Raw genomic sequence first — 20,594 nt, 5'->3', positions numbered from 1 at the left:
GTCCGGGATCGTATAATTAGTCTTGAGCATATAAGAACATAAAAGATGCTCACGGATCCGCTTATAAAAGGCTTACCACCCAGCGTGTTCAGAGAACACTTAGCCGACATGGGTTTAAGGGAAAGACTATGATTCCTGGACAATGAGGGCCTAGTTGAGAATCTATTTCAAAATAGAGATGTGCATTGTAGCTGTTTAATCTAATGACAACTGACCATGATGATGAGACACGCTCTATGCACTGGTCTGTGATGGAATGGAAACAAGATAAAGTAAGTAAGTTAAGTTTAAGTTATAAGGTGAGATCAAGGGAGAGAATGAATGTGGATCCGCGCCCTGATCGGGGGCGTCCAACCGCTCTATGGTTGGTGGGCCCTCGTCGCACAGTGCCATAAAAAGGGAGGTGGGGGCCGGGGCACAAGGCACGAGAATCACCTAAGCCGCCAGACGTCCCACCTACGGGCCCTAAACCCTAAGCCGATCTAGTGAGGGGGCGTTGCCAGCGACGAGAAGACCGCCACCGGCCACCGCCGCCTTTGCACCGCTGCCACTGCGTCCGCGACTTCACCGCCAGACCTCACCACGCCACCGACAAGCACCCCATGGCAAGCTTGTCTTCTACGAAGGTTGCCGATGGTTTACACCTCCACAACCTCTCTCTCTCTTTCTCTTTGTTTCTCGCACTAACATGTTCTAGGGTTTGCTATTCAATTAGATGTCAGTATATGCTAGATCTATGGCTAGATAATCATGTTAATCTATCAAAAGTAACTAGCTTATACCGTTGCGGGTGGCTAGAGGATGATGGACGTCGGCTTAGGGGTAGTGGATGATGGTGCATGAATAGGAAAAAAATGAAAGACTAAGAAAATTATGTGGTGGACCATGTTTTTTTTAAAAAAATTAAGAGTAAATCATTAGAATTAGTTGAAGAAAGACAACAAATTAGCTCCATGTTCTTTTTGATGACCTAAAATAATCAAAGATTAGATAATTGATACTTAGAGATGCTCTAAATAATACCGTTAATGGGAAGAGTGATCTAGATTACTAAAAAGTAAAAAACTTTTCAGAAAGCTGTCAGGACCATCCTATTGAAGGAAAAATCCAGTAATCCTATAAAAAAGTTCCTCTCTCTACTTTCAAGAAAACTATCTGATTAGGCTCATTCGTCATGAAGGAAGTGACATATGCAAATTAAATAAAACACCCGGATATTATCAAATCGCAAATTGTCATTTGGCTCATTCGCCACCAAGAAAGTGACATTTGATCGATTCTGGATTTTCCTCTCCTTTACGAAACGATGTCGAAGGATGATGTTTTCTACTGTTATTGGACTTAAAGACTCGATGAGCCTTTCCCGAGATCTTCCACCTGAAATTTTCCAGGTATAGTTAGTATAGAAAAACACAAAAAGGATATAACTATTTGCTCCTCGATACTAAAATATTGTCCAACCCCGCGCTGCAAAGCAATCGCAGAATCGCTCCACACTCATCTCCTATCAGCAAGGCCAATCCTTTTTCTAATTCACTGTCCTGCTCATCATCTCTCACTATTTTCCATTGCCAGCGGTTGCCATAAACAAAACCCCATGACGCACGACTTGTTCGTGATAAGATAGTGCACGTCCCTGTCTGTCCTGGTTAAGACACCTTTCACCTGTCGCCGTCTCGCTCAGCCTTTTGCGGAGGAATATAAAACTGATACCTTGGCAAGCAACCGAGCCTGAATCCTGATCTGAGCCAAATGTGTGAGGTACCACGTGATGGAACGGAATACGCCCACGCCCGCCCGCACGAGACAACGCAGGCGGCGGCAGCGCGGATCCTTCCCGACCCCCCTCCGCTACTCCGTTTTCCGCAACCGCCGGTTCCTGCCGCCTTCGGCTCGGCTTGCCGGCCTTGCAAGTTGCAAGTTGCAAGTTGCAACCGCAACCTTCCTCGTGCGCGCGCCGCGGCGCGCCCAATTGCGTTGTCTGGGCCTCTCTGCAATCCTGTGCGCTGGCCGGCCGTTTGCGTCAGTGCTCACTGCTCACTGCTCACTGCTCAGTGTGCCTGTGGCCACTACTGTGCTGGTTGGTGGGAGTACGTCAGACGGCATTTACCAACAACAAAAAAAAGAAAAAATATTTGCATCGTCCTTGTGATTTAGGGGGTGTTTGGCGTGGCTGCTCAGACTCCTTGGTACAGACCTTGTGGACGTGTTTGGATCAGACCCTGGCCTACGGACCTCCGCCAGGCACCAACATCTAACCTGGGCGTTGATGCGTGGCCCAGGCGTGATTCTCAGGATCAGAACCAAACACGCCCACAATGCATGGCGGACCGGTAAAATTAAAATCATAGTTCATTTTTAAACGAGAGAGAACAATAGATCCTTCCTAGAGTGTATGAAGAAACAGAATTAGAGTTGCTTAAAGCTTTACCAAACGAGACCTTAGGGTGTGATGCTAAGAACCTGCTAAACACATCAAATTACTGATAGTATTAATTAATTAATTTATACTGCGAACAGTACACCGGTACCGAAATGTCTCGTGCCACTGAGCAAACCGAAATGTTTTCCAGAACGGTAGTACTAGTAGTATTTACAAGCACAGTGTTTCGTAATCACAACTGGTATTAATTTTCAGGGCTACGGACCCATCAATCAGGGATTAGGCCGTCACCCATGATGTTAGGGCCTTGTTTAGACGGCAAGTTTTTTCACTCTCTCTCCATCACATCAAATCTTTGGACACATGCATAAAGTATTAAATGTAGATAAAAAAATAACTAATTACACAGTTTGATTGTAAATTACGAGACGAATCTTTTGATCTAGTTAAACCATGATTGGACAATAATTGTTAAATACAAACGAACCAAATATTGATTCCTAACCCCAATCTAAACAAGCCCTAACTAAGCGAACGTCACTACCATTTGTATCATTAGATTTGGGCCCATTAATAATTTTGGAGGTTACTTGAATTCTCAGCAGCCGCCTGCAAAGGAGATCCAGGTCCAGTTACAAACTGTGCGCTCATTTTGTTGAAGGGATGGATAGATTAGGTACCTGTACAAATATGATTACCAAATCCACATCGTCCAAGAAATGATTAACAAACCGCAGAACTAAACGACGTAGGAAAAGGAGTCTGCATTTGTCAGGTTGCGGAGTTCCTACTCCAGGAATCGTTGGGCTTTGCACGTCTGCCGCCTTTATCGTTTCATTTCTGAATGAACTAACACACAACCATAACCGTTTTTAAGCGCCCATCCTTTTTTTTTCTTAAAAAATAATATACATAGTACAATATATTCGTCCGTATTCCATTTCTCTTTTTAGCCGCTCCAAACAATCCAATTATTGTTGCAAGTGGTTTCAGATTCGATCAAAGTTATAGCAGAAACATCAAGGTACCGTTTAGATGGCAATTTTTTTGACGAAATGTCACTGTAGTACTTTTCATTGTTATTTGGCAATTAGTGTTCAATCATAGTCTAATTAGGCTTAAAAGATTCGTCTCGTCAATTTCGTCTAAACTGTGTAATTAGTTTTATTTTTTTATTTATATTTAATGCTTTATGCATGCGTCCAAGGATTCGATGTGACGGGAAATCTTGAAAATTTTGGCATTTTGAAGTGGAACTAAACAGGGCCCAACATTCTAGGACACCAAATTACTATGAAATATTTTTTTTTCACAATGCGTCGTTACTGATTATATATCGGCTTTCACACGTACGGAGATCGGCCTGAGCAATGCCCTAGCCTCGTTGTGGAATCTGACTGAGCTCGATCCACACCACACCGGTCTCAATACAAAGTGTGCGGTAGTGTGTGTACACACGCATTGAAGTTGTTAGTAGTTGGGGCAGCGGCACTCATTCACCATCTCCTCTCGTCATTTTCCCCCCGACGCGACAACAGCCAACCCTGTCTAATCTATAGTGCGCTCCGTAGTCATTCCTCATATATGGCCATGCAGCCCGAGCCCGTCGGCCTAGCTCAAGGCCCATTTTTTTTGGCCCGGCCCAAGCTCGGCCCGGCCCGGCGGCTAGCGGTCCCGGGCTAGCCCGGCCCGAAGGAGCAGGCCGTGCCTGGGCCTTACCCTAGGCACGTGGGCCAGCACGGCACAACCCGCTCCTCAACCGGAGGCCCGCTAACGGCTCGGCCTGCCCCCTCCCCGCGCCCCCGCATATATAAGCGGGGAGCATCGGCTTGAGCCGCCCCCGCTCGCCCAGTCGCCTCGCCCGCTCCGCAGTCCGCTCCCAACCCTAACCCTAATCCCCACTCGCTTGCCGCCGCGGCGCGGCGCAATCTCTGCTCTCTCTCTCTCGGCCGCATCCATGATCTGGCGAATCTGAGCTCTCTCTCGTGATCTCGTCCGTCGTCCCCAACTCCGGTGACCTCGATCTGCCTATCTGACCTTGTCTCCACTCCCCTCCCTTCTCCCTCTCTCCTCTCGACCTCTCGCTCTCGGTGAACTATGTGAGTTTGTGACCGTGTTCCCATCCGTCCCTCCTCCGCCGTTCGTCGTCGTTTCTAATCGATGTCTCTCCTCTAGGTGGCCCTCGTCATCTCCGGCACCGAGCTCCGGTTGCGCAGGTAGTCCACGAACCCTAACCCTAACCCTAGATCTGTTTTCTTGTGTTTCTGAGACTGAGCGACTGACCCTGGATCTGGATCTCTATCTCTCTGACTCTCTGTTTTTCTCCTCCGCGCAAGTCGGTTGCCGATGCCTCGTTCTCTTCCTATGGCATAGACCGGGCACGACGGCCGCGCGCACCGTTGAGGAACGGTGCTGGAGATCAGTCGTCCATGGTCAAGGTCGCCATAGCGGATGACGACGACGTCGTCTATCCACTCACCGACAACGATGACCTGATCGTGGCAGGGGTAGTCCCCGAGGACGACGACGACATCCGTGACGACGCTGCTGCGTTGTTGGGTATCGATGTCGGTAGCGGCTCTGCTCCGATCGATCTGGACGGTGGCGACGGTGGTGAAGGGGGCGGCGCCGGCGCCGGCGGCGATGGCGACAGGGACGCCGATTGGCTCCAACAACACAGATGGTATCTCATCTCTTGGTAAGCGTAAATCTGGTGTCTGGATTGATTTTGATGAGATCTATGAGACCGTGAATGGTTCAAAGATTTGAACTACTGCTATATGTAAAATGTGTAAGAGTAAATTGTCTGCTAGATCTTCTGCTGGCACTGGCCATTTGATTAGGCACCAGAAATCTTGTAGAAAAAAGACTGATCACGCTACTAGGGTTCAGTCTAGGCTTTCTTTCAATCCTGATGGATCTGTGCATAATTATGACTACAATCCCGCTGTTGCTCGATCTGAGTTGTGTCGGTTGATTGCTAGGCTTGACCTTCCATTAGGTATAAGTGAGACACAGGCCTGGGATGATTACATTTGTTCTTGCTCATAACCCTAGGTTTGCCAAGGTTTCTAGACAGACCACCACTAGAGATCTTGGTAAGCTGTTTACTGAACGCCATGATATGCTTAAGAATTTTGTGTTGCCTGCTGCTTCTTCTGTTGCTTTAACTTCAGATATTTGGTCTGGTAATGCTAAGGAGGACTATATTAGTGTTGTTGCTCACTATGTGAATGCTGATTGAGAGTTATAGAAAAGGGTTATTGGTCTTAGGCTGATTGAGGTTAAACATTCTGGTGAAAATATTGCTGAAAGAATTGCTGCTGTGGTTGAGGAGTATTGTCTGATTGACAAGATTTTCTCTATCACTCTAGACAATGCTTCTTCTAATGTTAAGGCTATGAACACTTTGATACCTCTATTTGCTCGTTACTTGGGTCCTGATCCTTTGGATCCTAGTAACCGTAAGTACAGTCTTGTACATCAACGTTGTGCTTGTCATATCATTAATCTCATTGTAAAATCTAAATTAAAGAGGTTGAAACCTTACATAGAAGATTTTAGAACTGCAATTAACTACTTAAATTCCTCTAATCAAAGAATTGCATTGTTCAAGGAATACTGTAATGCTAAGGGTGTTAGACCTAGAAAGTTTGGCTTGGATATAGATGTTAGATGGAATTCTACTTACCCGATGCTTAAACACTTGCTTCCATATAAGAATGTCTTTTCTATGTTCATTAATTCCCATTATGGTTCACAATTATTGACTATAAATCATTAGTATTTTGCTGAGAAGTTATTGGAGTTCCTAGAACTCTTCTATGACTCCACTGTTGTTCTGTCTGGTGTCTATTATCCTATAAGTCCGCTTGTTCTGCACCATATCCTAGAGATCGCTTCTCATTTGCATGCATGTGAAAAAGATCAAAATCTGAGAGTTACCGTATATCCTATGAAGCTTAAATTCCTTAAATATTGGCAGGACATACCTCTGTTATATTCATATGTATTTATTCTTGATCCTAGAGCTAAGATGAGAGGTTTCTTTAATGTGCTGCAATTACTTGGTGAATACACTGATTCTGAGTACAATTCATACTATGCTGATGTCAAAACTGAATTGTATAAACTGTTTAACAAATATGAGAGCAAGTTTGGTACAGCTAGGTCTCAAAGGGTTGCACAACCATTGCAACATACAGGTAAGAAAAAGCAGGCATGGAGAAGAGTCTTTGGCCATGGATCAGGTGTTGTTGGTCCTTCCCCTCTCCCTGTCACTTCATCTTCATCTACTTCTGCTGTTTGTGAGCTCTCAGCTTACTTAGATAGTGATAATGTCACTTCTTATGAGGATGATTTTGACCTACTTCTGTGGTGGCGTGACCACAAGCTAATATTTCCAATCCTGTCTATAATGGCTAGAGATATCATAACAGTTTTTGTATCTACTGTCTCTTCGGAGTCTTATTTCAGTTTGACAGGTAGGATAATTGAGGAACGGCAGCGGTGCTTGTCACCAGAGACTGTGGAGATGCTGACCTGCATAAAGGACTAAGAGTTAGGAGAAAAAGGGAACAACATGCTGTTGACAACAAAGAGCTGGAAGACTCATTCCAGAACTTGTACCTTGATGAAGATGAAGCTGCTGGTAGTGCTCCTGGTACTTAGTGAGGTTGAGACTTGACTCTTGAGAGTGTGTGTGATCTGTGACTGTGAAAGAATGAGTGTGATCGTGAAAGACTTGTCTATCATTTGAACAATGGTTTATAAGATTTAATTAAGAGTTGGCTGCACTCTTTTTTTTTCTTTATAGTGTTTTTCTCATAAGGGTGAGTTTTATCTAGAAAGGTTTTTAATGAGGCAGCATTGCACTAAACAACTCATTTTGGTTATTTTTGTTATCTGTTGGCTTTGGAGTTTGGAGTTTGATATCTCTGTTGGACTATGAATGTATCGAACAATTGGACTTTGATTCTATGAATGTATAAAACTATGATCTGTGAATGTATTGAACATTTCAACATTGATTATGTTTGATCCTTTGAATGCAAGGGTAATGGGCCATGGGCTAGCACGGCCAGTAATTCTGGTCGTGCTTCGTGGGCCGGCACGGCACGAAAAACAGCCCACAGTGTCGTGCCTAGGTCGAAGGCCAGGCCCGTGGTCCTAAGAGGCACGGCCCGAGAGGCCCGGCGTGTCGTGCTGGCCCGACCCCTATCGGGCCATGCTTTCACAGGCCCGTGCCGTGCCGGGCCAGGCCGACCCGTTGGCCATCTATACCATTCCTCGATCCTCAGCACAGAAAGGCAGACAGATTCCCGAAATCGCAAGGCGTAAGTGGGGTGAATGGGGAGATGCACGCTTCTGCAGGCGCCTCCAAACCATTCGGGTAACATGCATGAACGCGCAAGTTGATGCACGGAACGGAATGATGGTTGCAAATGGCATGCCTTGCCTTTCGTTTTCCTCATTTAAGGCGTGCAAGATGCAGCTCCCACGGCCCCTATCCTAATAAAAAGGTCGCCGCTGCCACGGGTCCCCTCCCCAGTTCCCACTTTCCACTAGGGCTACAAAATACTTACGACTCATCAACTCACTCAACTTGTGGCCGGCTCAGCTCGGCTCGTTTTAATTTTTTCACGAGTTGAGTTGTAATTCTAACTCACTATTTTAACGAGCCAGCTCGCGAGCTGCTCACGAGCTGAAACGAGCTGAGGCCTATGAGCCCACGGCCATGAATCCAGAAGATGATGATGCTGACATAGAAGTGTGCACCTATTCTATTGGTATGTAATCCTTATTTTCAGCTGTTTCATATGAATTTTAATTTTATAATTGTTGTGTTGATTTTATGTATTGTTTTCCAGAAAGAAGATTATGATGCTGACATTGAATCTGCAGACTTTCCTAAGTTTGTGGTGGCAAGCAACTAATTAGTATGCTGGAACTGCATGATCATGGATAGATCAGCTATGTTGCGTGGTTGATACTTTTGATGAACTTAATATGTATTAATCATGAATGGCTGCATAACGGTAGACGTCATCTTTTGAAATTAATGTAGCATAAACATTATAAACATGTGTGTCCTATTTTTTTAGCAGCTCACGAGCTAAACGAGCCAGCTCGAGCTCGGTAACGAGCCGAGCCGAGCTGTCCCTCTAGCTCGTAATATTAACGAGCCGAGCCGAGCTGGCTCGTTAGCCTAACGAGCCAGCTCAGTTTGGACCGAGCCAAGCCGAACTGCCTCAATATCCAGCCCACTCCCCACACCTGAAAGTGAAATCGATCGCCTCCTTCCAGCCAAGTCATCCGACTCCGGCTAGAGAAATCCCCCGGATAGAGACCAAGTCTGCTTGCAGGTGGTGGTGGCACCACTTGGCCAAAGAACAAAGATGATCAGAGTCGGAAGACAGAAGTCCTGGTGGATCCAAGTAACGGTGTTCGATCCCCTTTTCTGATCTGCAGTTAACTGAAACGAAACTTTGGCAGGCAACCTGACAGGTCTGAGGATAGTATTCTGTTCACCAGAAACCACAGAAACCTGATACGTGAGCATCTTCCAGGATCACAAGATCATGCCTCCATGTCACACCAGAACAATAGATTTCAGTGGTATATCATCCATCAGCCATACATTGGTTAAACAAATAGATCAACGAGTACAACAACGCCCAGCCTTAGCTGTCCTAAAGAGCGAATAAACGATGTAAAGATAGACATGCCCGAATACAACAGTTCAGTAGTCCCTAAAGGCCGATAGCTCAAGACCAAAAATCTCGTCCTTGTCGTGCTCCGAATCAGAAAGCTGTATAATCAAAATCCACAAGCTACGTTTCGTGCTGCCTTGGCTATTATCTTATCTACACTCTACAGGGCAGACTAATGCCATGTACAGAGCAATTTGTCAATTCATGTCCCCATACAGAAAAAATGTGAAACACTGCTATCACCTGGGAGCTCTGGGTATCACGGGACGTAGTTGAGCAGCCACTCGAGGCACTGCATGAAACAGATTGCATAGGATAATGAATGTAAGGTTAGCAGCCCTACAAACTGTAGCATGCATGAATCATGATTCATGGCACCCAGTGTCTTTCCAAAAACAAAAGAGGAAAAAGGGGAAGCGTACCATTAGGCATTCTGGCAGGTCATCGTCCTGCGTCCTCATGTGAGTCTGCATATATGTAAAGAGCTACTCATTAGGCATTTCCAGTCTAACTAGAATCTGAGCATGTAAATTTGGAGTCCTGTTTTGAAGCTAACTGACTTGAGCTTCTGGTAACAGATGTAACACGAAACTTATAGCTAGAAATGGAGGACTTGGGTGTTCACCTCCATCACCAAATGGCATGAGGACTCCTTGCCTGTGGCAAGGCAAGCAAGGGCTACCACTGCAGCTGCCACAGTCGAGGGCCAGAAGGAGAGCTGCTTATGGTTCCGAAGTGAGAGGAAGGCCAGGTAGTTTGCCAGGTCCGCTACCTTGTCATCAGCATTTGCAGCCTTCAGATAGAACCTGCAACATTGGAACAGAATGGTACATTAGAACAGAATGGTGTTAGTCTCTCGTTACTTTTTTTCGACTGAATAGACAAGAAAGCAGGAAGTTCGTGGTACCATAGAAAATGGTGAGTTGTTGTGACAAAACACTTGAAGTTGAGGACCTCCTGAATCAGCCACTCCATGGCAACAACCTCACTCTGGCTGTAGGTATTGATCCCAACTGTAAAAGTCTTTTGAAGGACGCTGAAAGGGATCAAGCAGTGAAATTAATGCTGCGCATTGAGATTAACAGGAACAAGGAAAAGGAATAGGAAAAGAAAAAATGATCTGGAGAACAAAGGACATGCTCAAGTGCAATTTAAGCTAAATATACTTCTCTGATATGTCTTCCAAATGCGAATTATAGTAATACATATCAAATCAAATATATAAAAACATCAAGTCAACTAAAAAAATGCTAACTAGTATGCCCAATGCCTTTATCATAGATAACAGCACAATCAGGAAACCCAAATTTATGTCCTGGAAAAAAGAAACTTCTGAAATATTCACCTTGTGAACACTTCTAAACGCAAGCTGCACAGATACCAAGTATCGGAAGGAACAAATGACAGATGGTTTTGCTTAAAAAAACAAAAACAAATGACAGATGGAAATGCATGGAAACCATTGCCACATGCAGATACGGTTCAGATTCATGATATGATTCAACGGTAAAATAGTTCTACTAAATCAAACCATCTCATCGGCCCTGCTAAAGCCTGTCAAAGACCCAAGGCACATTTCAGCGGTAGTGATGCAAATAGATAAAAACATAGCTTATGATCAGCATATATCCTATGAGGCAATGTTAGAACCAACACAAATTAAAGGAGGAGCTCACTCACTCAGAGTGCTACTGGTTACACATCAGTTGCTGCTAAACATTAATTCTGTCGATATCCAATTAGGCAATCTAGAAGGGCGGGTCTGGTGCAAGCGGTAGAGTCTTACCGCCTGTGACCGGAAGGTCTCGGGTTCGAGTCGCGGTCTCCTCGCATTGCACAGGCGAGGGTAAGACTTGCCACTGACACCCTTCCCCAGACCCCGCACAGAGCGGGAGCTCTCTGCACTGGGTACGCCCTTTTTTTAGACAATCTAACTCCGCCTATGTTGTCTCAACATAGCAGGTCCCAAGCCCTGGTAAAGGAGGAGGGTTGTGATAGGCGTGGCGAGCCAACGTTAAATCTAGCCATTCTAATGGAGATGAAACCCGAAAGAAAACCGTTGGGGTGTAACCATCTTAGCGACGCGCCATATCGGAACCCAGGTATGGTGTTAAATGAGCAAGGGCCGGGTCGTCACCCCCGTGACGCGCCATGTCGCGATCTGGGCACGGTGTCAAGTGAGCAAGGATTGGGTCGTCGCATCCTTAGTGACGCGCTACATCGGCGCCCAGGTGTAGTGAAAAATGAGCAAGGGTCTTCACATCTGAGTCAACGGGTGCGAAGGGTAAGGAAGCTAGTCGAACCAATTAGGATCCGTTTAGGTAGTTGAAATGTAGGGTCGCTTACAGGTAAGTTAAGAGAATTAGTTGATACCACGACTAGAAGGCGTGTAAATATATTATGCGTTCAAGAGACTAAATGGAAGGATCAAAAGGCGAAGGAGGTGGATAATACAGGTTTCAAGCTTTGGTACATAAGGACAGTTGCGAATAGAAATGAAGTAGGAGTTTTGATTGATAAGAGCCTCAAGAATAGTGTGGTGAGAGTGAGAAGGCAAGAAGATAGGATTATCTTAATCAAGCTTGTCATTGGTGATATGGTCTTGAACGTAATTAGTGCGTATGCCCCCCAAGTAGGCCTCGACAAGAGTGTTAAGAGACAGTTCTGGGAAGACTTAGATGGCCTGATTAGAGCTGTACCTAGTAGTGAGAAGTTTTTTATAGGAGAAGATCTTAATGGGCATGTAGGTACTACAAGCACAGGTTTCGAGGCAGTTCATAGAGGTTTTGGGTATGGTAGTAGGAATCAGGAGGGGGAGGAAGTTCTGGACTTCGCGGTAGCTTTTGACCTAATGATAGCCAACACTTTCTTTAGAAAGAGAGAATCTCATCTAGTGACCTTCAGTAGCGAACAACATTCTAGCCAGATTGACTTTGTCCTCACAAAAAGAAAGGACAAACGAGCATGCTTGGCTTGCAAGGTGATACCAGGGGAGTGTGTTGTTTCTCAACATAAGCTTTTGGTGGCAGACTTTCGTTTTCAGGTGCGTGCCCATAGAGATAAACAAACTAAGATTAAAAGAACAAAGTGGTGAAAACTAAAAGGGGAGACGTCAGAGGTATTCAGGGAAAGGGTTATCAAAGAGGGCTCTTGGAAGGAAGAAGAGAACATAAACAACATGTGGGAGAAGGTGGCAACCAACATTCGGAAGGTGGCCTCAGAGCTGTGTGGAGTAACCAAAGTAAGTGGAGGCGAGGCTAAAGATACTTGGTGGTGGAACGAGAAAGTCCAAAGGGCTATTAAGGAGAAGAAAGAGTGCTATAGATGCTTGTACCATGACAGGAGTGTGGATAACATAGAGAAATACAAGGTGGCAAAGAAGACTGCAAAGCGAGCTGTAAGTGTGGCAAAGAGTAGAGCGTACGAGGATCTTTACCAACGTTTGAGTACGAAGAAAGGAGAGAAGGACATTTATAGGATGGCTAGGGTTCGTGAGAGAAAGACAAGGAACTTCAACCAAGTTAAGTGCATTAAGGATGAAAGAGAGCATCTCTTGGTAAAGGTGGATCAGATCCGACATCGATGACAAGAGCATTTTGACAAATTGTTCAATGGTGAGAGTACGGACACAACATTTCAGTTGGATGACTCTTTTGATGACACCAATATGCGTTTTGTGTGGAGAATCCAAAAATCTGAAGTCAGAGAGGCGTTGAAAAGGATGAAAGGAGGTAAGGCGATGGGACCGGATGGTATCCCAATCGAGGTGTGGAGATGTCTCGGGGACATAGCTATAGTATGGCTAACCAAGCTGTTCAACCATATTTTTCGATCGAACGAGATGCCTGATGAGTGGAGGAGAAGTATATTGGTACCGATGTAGTGCTAGTTGATGAAAGCCGGACAGGAGTGAATCAGAAACTGAAGTTATGGCGGGAGACTTTGGAGTCCAAAGGTTTTAGACTCAGTAGAACTAAAACCGAGTATATGAAATGTGACTTCGGCACTACTACTCGGGAGGAGAAAGATATTAGTTTGAAAGGTCAAGTAGTGCCTAGGAAGGATACCTTTCGATATTTAGGATCAATGCTACAGAGAGACGGGGATATTGATGAAGATGTTAGCCATAGAATCAAAGCAGGGTGGATGAAGTGGCGGCAAGCATCTGGTGTCCTATGTGACAAAAGGATACCACAGAAGCTAAAAGGCAAGTTTTATAGGACGACGATTAGACCTGCTATATTGTATGGTGTAGAATGTTGGCCTACGAAAAGACGACATGTTCAACAGATAAGTGTCGCGGAAATGCATATGTTGCGTTGGATTTGCGATCATACAAGAAGGGGCCGAGTTCGGAACGATGATATACGTGATAGATTAGGGGTAGCACCAATTGAAGAAAAGCTTGTCCAACACCGGTTGAGATGGTTTGGACATGTCCAACGGAGACCTCCAGAGACACCGGTGCGTAGTGGAATCCTAAACCAGGATAGTAACGTGAAGAGAGGCAGAGGAAGACTGAAATTGACTTGGGTAGAGGCAATAAAAGGAGACTTGAAAGGATGAAATATATCCAAAGACTTAGCCTTAGATAGGAGTGCTTGGAAGACAACTATTCACGTGCATGAACCTTGATTGTTTCTGCTGGGTTTCAACTCTAACCTACCCCAACTTGTTTGGGCGGCTTTGTTGTTGTTGTTGTTGTTGTTGTATCTAATTAGGCAATCTGACACCATGGAACCACCAACTAATATCAGTAGTTTTACTGAAATTAAGCATAGAAGGGAACTAGATGGCCTAGCTATAACTCACCAAATATGAAGAAACAGAATCTCTTAAAAATAGACATAAAAGTTGAAACATGTAATACAAGGGAGAACATTACCAATTGTATGGCTGGTTCTCTTCAATGCGGGTAGCCAGGGCGATGCAGGCAATGCCCAGCAACTGAAGGTTGCTCAAACCCTTCATATACCCTTGTGTCAAGAAGCGGTCCATCAATCCAATCCCCATAAACATTGTAACTGGCTGGAGGTTCATCAGACGTGAATGCTGCATTGCATAACAAAGAGTCACTCCTTGCAACCAAACTCTAATTTTGGAACAAATTTAGAAATGAATAAACATAAATTTGCATCACGTGATTTTGAGTCGTGAGATCATTGTAGCAGAGTACAAGGGAAATATAACTGTAATGCTTAATCGCAATTCAAACCTTCAGTTGTAAAAACAGTGATGACAGTATTTTCAGGGATTCTCTGAAATCTCATAAAAATACCAAGCACATCAGAAAGCTTAAATTGGGGATCGATAGGAAATAAAGGGTATATACAGAGTTACAGATAGAAAATTGCATATTTAGATACTGAAGATTCAAGCATCCTGATTGCTACAAGATATGATTCCAGACATGCAAGCAGTGTGCCGATGAGATAAGGGTTCAGATGCGAGAGAAATTCGGAGAAACATTGTTGTGTAACTGAACCAGATGCTTGTCCCTTGCTTATCAAACAGACCATGTAAACATGAGTACCTACTATTCAAACATAGCTCTGTTGGTTGCCAGAACCAGTGATATAGAATAAGAACTAGCATGAATATTGGCAGAAAAAAGGTACACTACGACATCCATCTGCATAACATAGCTATTGTGAAATCTACTCGTCAACTAGTGTTAACAACATGTTCAGTAGCAGATAACTACCCCAGTGCAAAATAAGAAAGAGAACTAACTAATCTGCTGCCTCAGCACGAAGGCATTCACATGAGACAACAGCTCTTACTGCAATCATGCAGCTATGGTGCTAGATTCGTATGCTACGGGTGCAACGCCGGCACAATGCAAGTCTGAACTCACTCGCATATGCTTGTACAGCCCTTAATACCGTATAAATTCGGTCACATCGGATGCATAAACTGAGGTAAACTGTTGATCAGAATGACGGGCAGAATACAGAGTTTAGTATGCACTGACCTCAATGATCCAGTTCACCATGACAACACGTTGCTCCACGACGAGAGGGCCGTAGCTGCCGGGTATGGAGCTGTACACCTCAGTGTAGTCGCGCGCAACAGCCTCGCGCCGCTCGCGCCGCCGGAACCGCCCGTAGCTCTCCTCGTCATCCAAGTCCTCAAATCGCCTCCCCTGACACAAGCATTCCCACCAAAACATTATCAATTTACCAGATCAAACACCGCGCTGATCAATGCAATCGAACCCCTCCCAACAAATTGAAGAAAAAAATCGCTTAGAAACCGCTCACCGTCAGGAGATCGAGAGCGGTACTGGTGACGGCACACGCTTTTGGGTGCACGCAGGGGACGAACTGCTTGGCGAAGTCGAGGAAGAGGGAGAAGGTCGCGGAGGGCGCGTCGTCGTTGTCATCTTCGGTCAATGGGGAGCTGATCAGGGGGCTGAGGGAGTAGAGCGCGGAGCGGCTGGGACCGCTGAGCACCTCCTCCTCATCGGGCTCCGACGGGGTCAGCTCATCGCACGCGGTGGAGTAGTCAGTCGCCTCAGCGTCGTCGGCGAGCTGCTCCGGGCAGGCGAGGTTGGACTCGAGCACGGAGCCAAGGCACGACGACTCGGAGGCCTCGACCTCGGCGGGGCGCACCCTCGCGCCGCCGATCACCTCCGAGCACTCGGAGCCGGCTGGCCGCGCCTCGCCCACGTCCGCGTCCTGGCGCCGATGCCTCTTCTCCGGGTGCTGATACGCGGCGAGGGATGTGGAGGAGTTGGAGATCACCTCGCTGTAGAAGCAGGAGGAGGCTGAGGTGGACGACTCAGCGGGCCGCTTCGCCGCAGCCGCCGCAGTCTGATCGAGGAGCAGCGGAGCAGGTCCTCTGCGCCGGCGGAAGGGGTTGGAGCGCGGCCTGGTGGGCACCGGCGCGAGCATGGTGGGAGGCATTGCGTGATCCGTGCGGCAGCGGCGAGTGCCTGCGGGCTGCGGCGTGCGCGTGTTGCTACAATGCTACGGCTAGGTACTGTAATGTGATTGCGTGTTTGGTTGTTTGCCTTTGATTATATAGCTCCTGCCTGCTACGGTGCTGGCAGCTGGCCGCTACGACTTGGGGAAGGGGAAGGGGAAGGGAGTGGTGATCATCAAAACGTTGAAGGCCTAGCCCGAGAAGCTCTTCGAATTTAAATCCTGAACCAACCGTAAACCGTGATGGCGACGCCACGGGTGAGCTTCTCTGGTCCCACCTGCAGCAAGAGTAGATTCACTGTCAGCCTCCGTAGAGAATGTCCGCAGCAGCTGCGGAACTGAGGAAACGCCATTGTCATGCCGTGATTCACTTTGCAGTTTTCTGCTTGATTCGGAGTGGCAAGAGGGAAGGGAAGGTGACTTTCATCTCTGCTGCTGGCGAAGTTCCCTTGAGGCGACAATTTTCTTCAGATTTTAATGGCCCATTGTGTTCCCGTCAGCAAAATCACAGCAACAAGTCATATTCCGGTTGCAAGTCAGAGTGGTCCTGAAATTGAAGATTGCTAGCATCTGCAGCCTGCACTACGGTTATGTGAAAGCAATCACACTGCCGGTGCTGGTCACACAAGATTGATACACCGCCCATGTTCACTGCCTCAAGCGCCCAGCGCCGCAGCCACCTGCAAATGCAACAAGCGGCTGCGCCTACTCAATCAGCGCCATCCTTGCTTCCGCCGGCATCATCAGCTGGCCCGCCTAGCGATACTTCTTTCACACCAAAAATTGCAGAACGTCAGATTTTATGGACAATCAAATTTCCAACTAAATGTTCTCAAAATTTAAGTGCAGGCTGCGCTCAGCGATATGAAAATATTACATGAAATCGAGAAATTAATCTCTGTTCTATTCCTTCAGAAAAGGGGACAACAAAACCTGAGGATAACTAGAAAACGTCATGCACACACCAGGCTAGGTGCTTATGGGAATGTAGTAAATGACTTTTTTGTAGACAGTGTACAAAGCTGCCTAGGATTACAAGTACATGAAACAGATCTAAGATGTTCGACTGACAGACACAGTACTTCTCGGAGCATATCATCAGCCTCGGACACAAGGTGATGTACCTCAGAAATGAAAATGGAAGTTTACATGATGTCAAGTGCCATCCGGATCTGCATCATGTTCTTCAGCAAAGTCATCCAAAAGAAGCAAGTAGTTGAGAGGGACTTTGGTTGGATTTTGTTCCATGCTGTATTCAACAGTGGTCTAGACTGATATGTTTTAGAAAAAAATCTATAATGATATGTAGCATTTTGACTGCACTAAGCCATTTTGCTGAATCTGTTCACGAGCAAATTCGCAACAAGTCGGTGAAACACTATTCTTGGCACATCCCATGACTAATCAAGATGTTCTTCATTCACAAGGATGGAGCAGCATCACAAATTGCTTAAAATGACAACCCTTCAGGGCGCCTTCTCAATCCCAATATATGTGACGCAAGCTCCTCATCACCATATTGATTCAGCAACTCCACTAAACGGTCAGCACAAGATACTTCTATGAGGATCCCCCTGTCGACAACCTTCCTTCCCAATGTTAATGCCTCATGAATGTGGCCTTCCTCACACAGCCCAAGCAACAAGCTACCATACACATCAGAGTCACACAACACCCCGTTCTCCTCCATCAATTCCAGCCAGTAGCAAGCATCCAACGACCTCTTCCTTCCGCACAGCTCCCTCACCATGGAACTGCCAGCGAGTGGGGTCAGCTGCACCCCTTTCATCATCATCCTCTGTGCCAGTCCTTCAGCTTCTTCTTCCATGCCAACTTTCCACAAGGAAATGAGTAGAACATTGTAGCACTGTGTACTCGAAACACTACCATCACCAACTACACGCTCCACCACATCATACGAGTCGACAACCCTCTGCTCAGTGCAAAACCCTTCGACCAGCGTCCGCATAAAAACACGGTTTGGCATCACCCCTCTCTCTGCCATCCTATCCAGCACAGCAAGAGCCTCGGCCGCCCTCCCCTTCCCACAGAGGCATTTCACCAAACACGTATAGGTCACTACGGTGGGTGCACAGTTTGCACCAAACTCACTGCCCTCCATCGCCTCCACCAGCCTCAACGCACCATCCACGTTCCCAGAACTGCACATCCCGTCGAGCACTGCCGTGTAAACCACAGCATTGGGCACACACCCAAACTCCGGCATTTTATCGATCAGCCGGTAGGCGACTTCGAAGTCCCCAGCCGACGCCAGTTTATGCACCGCGACCACGATCACGGGCACGGTAGGACAGGCGCCGGACCCAGACATGATCTCAAGCACCGCCGAGACATCGCCGGTGGAGACCGCCGCGCGAAGGGCGTGGTGGAAGCAGGCGGCGCCGGGCACGAGGCCGAAGGACCGCATATGGCGCAGGACGGCGAGGGAGGCAGGGAAGAGACCAGCGTGAGCGGATATGTTGAGGAGGAGGGAATAGTGCGGGAGCGGGAGGGGCCGTGAGGAGGACGAGAGGAGGAGCGGCACGGAGGATGAGAGGTCGGGGAGCGAGGCGGCGAGTGAGGAGAGAGCGTGCTGGGAGGGTAGCGGGGAGGACGAGGTCAGGCGCCATAGGAGAAAGCGGAGGGAGAGAAGAGGGGAGGGGAGCTGCGGGAGGAGGTGAGGCAGCCTGCGGAGAGGGAAGGCGTCGGAGGGTGACGGGAAGGCGCGGGAGAGCGCGTGTGAGAGCGACGTGGAGGACGGCGGCGCCGAGTTGAGGACCCCTAGCAGCGCGGCGACTTTGGGGTGATCGTGGTGAGGCGGGCGGGTGGAGAGGCGGCGGAGGAGGAGGAGCGATGCGCGCGGTGGCATTTGGTGGCGATTGGGACGGAGATGGCGGAGAACGGAGGCGCGGAGTATCCGCGTCTGCGTAGGCTGGATGCCGCCGGCTCGGCAGGGTCCCTGCGGCCCTGCCCATCTGTTCTTGCATTGAGCACGGTCCATCACCCGATCTGTTCTTGCATTGGGGCAAGATTCTTCAGTATTTTTTTCTTAATAACTATACTTGTGGGTTGCAACGAGAGGATTGTAATACTACGACAACAACAATAAAAGTCTGTCAGTCCAAACAAATTGGATAAGCTAGAGTTAAAAGCCACCAAGAGCCTCTAGTCATAGTTCAAGCACATCAATAACTGATTTTCAAGCACTCATATTCAAATATACGGCCTGTTCGCTGGTTGGTTTCTGGGCTGGTTTGGGCTGGCTGGTGCTGGTTTATTGTGAGAGAAAAACACTGTTGGCTGGCTGGTTTGGGCTGGCTGAAACCAACAAGCGAACAGGCTGATAGATCTCTAGATATATCATAAGTTTTCAAATCTCTTTTTATTGTCTCTCCCATGTCAATTTCGGTATTCCTCTACCCCTCCTCATATTATTAGCTTGGCTTAGGACTCCACAATACACTGGTGCCTCTAATGGTCTTCTTTGTACATGGTCAAACCACCTTAATTGATGTTGGACAAGCTTTTCTTCAATTAGTGCTACCCCTAGACGGTCACGTATATCATTGTTCCTAACTCGGTACATTCTTGTGTAACCATAAATCCATCACAATATACGCATTTCTGCAACACTCAGTTGTTGAACATGACGAATCTTTGTAGGCCAATATTATGCTCCATACAACATAGCTGGTCTAATTGCCGTTCTATAAAACTTGCCTTTTAACTTTTGTATTACCCTCTTGTCATAAAGAACGCCAGAAGCTTGTTGCCACTAAGGAGAGAATCGTAATACGCTCATTTTTTCAACTATAAGTTGGGCATGTTTCCTATAAAGTACCTAGGTTTACCTATAAGTGACACTAGCAAATATGTCCATATGTTGTAACGGAAGAAAAAAATTACTAAACATTCCTGCAAAATGATAACATGAATGGTACATATCTATTTATGTTTTTTTTTTGCTTTTTTAATTTATTTCATGATGACCGTCAAATCCATAATACAAGTTAATGCTGACAATAAATAACAATATCCTATTAAACCTGTATTGAATTAAAATATACACCTTAATATATTTTCTCTTCCGTTGCAAAGTACATAATTATTTCGATATAAATATATCATAACTTTGTAGCTTTTTCATACTACACATGTGTTTCTATGACTCAATATCGATCTTTGTAGTTTTTTTGAAGCATCGTATCAACCTCCATAACTTTTTGTCTATGTGTCAGAATTGGTCTGTGCGCCAATGATTATGATGGGAGATCTCTTGATTTTCAAATGGCAGCCCTTGTCATGAATTACATAAATACATTTGTTTAGATTTCATTAGTCAATAATCTGCATAAGATTCCGGTTCAAGAAATAATTAGTTGTACCATTGACTAATCCATATTTTAATAAAAATAAGTTTTGTTTCTTATCAAAACTACATAGATGGTGTAAATCTTTCTCCTCAAAACTTAATGCACAAACAAACATAATGTGCTGAAAAGTAGGGGTTATGCACCGAGACTTGTCTTAGGCAGGAACCAAATAGTTGAAAGTTAGTGAAGGCTTTGCGAA

At 46.2% G+C, this 20,594-nt stretch overlaps 2 protein-coding genes across 2 annotated transcripts; both read right to left on the bottom strand.

Moving 5' to 3' along the window:
- Positions 1-9,016: 9,016 nt before the first annotated feature.
- LOC136503589 (cyclin-SDS-like) lies at positions 9,017-16,268 on the bottom strand. Its single transcript, XM_066498618.1, has 7 exons — positions 15,360-16,268; positions 15,071-15,241; positions 13,982-14,148; positions 10,004-10,132; positions 9,722-9,902; positions 9,519-9,563; positions 9,017-9,388 (listed from the first exon to the last, which is right to left on the bottom strand). Exons 1-7 carry the CDS (start codon positions 16,002-16,004, stop codon positions 9,356-9,358), a joined length of 1,371 nt encoding a protein of 456 aa, XP_066354715.1. The 5' UTR covers positions 16,005-16,268; the 3' UTR covers positions 9,017-9,355.
- A 585-nt stretch (positions 16,269-16,853) lies between these two features.
- LOC136503578 (pentatricopeptide repeat-containing protein At5g47360-like) lies at positions 16,854-18,980 on the bottom strand. The gene has a single exon (XM_066498608.1). It carries the CDS (start codon positions 18,889-18,891, stop codon positions 17,473-17,475), a length of 1,419 nt encoding a protein of 472 aa, XP_066354705.1. The 5' UTR covers positions 18,892-18,980; the 3' UTR covers positions 16,854-17,472.
- Positions 18,981-20,594: the final 1,614 nt, after the last annotated feature.

Source organism: Miscanthus floridulus, chromosome 1 (assembly GCF_019320115.1).
Source record: "Miscanthus floridulus cultivar M001 chromosome 1, ASM1932011v1, whole genome shotgun sequence".
Classification (NCBI taxonomy): Eukaryota; Viridiplantae; Streptophyta; class Magnoliopsida; order Poales; family Poaceae; genus Miscanthus; species Miscanthus floridulus.
This window is presented reverse-complemented; position numbering and strand designations above follow the sequence as displayed.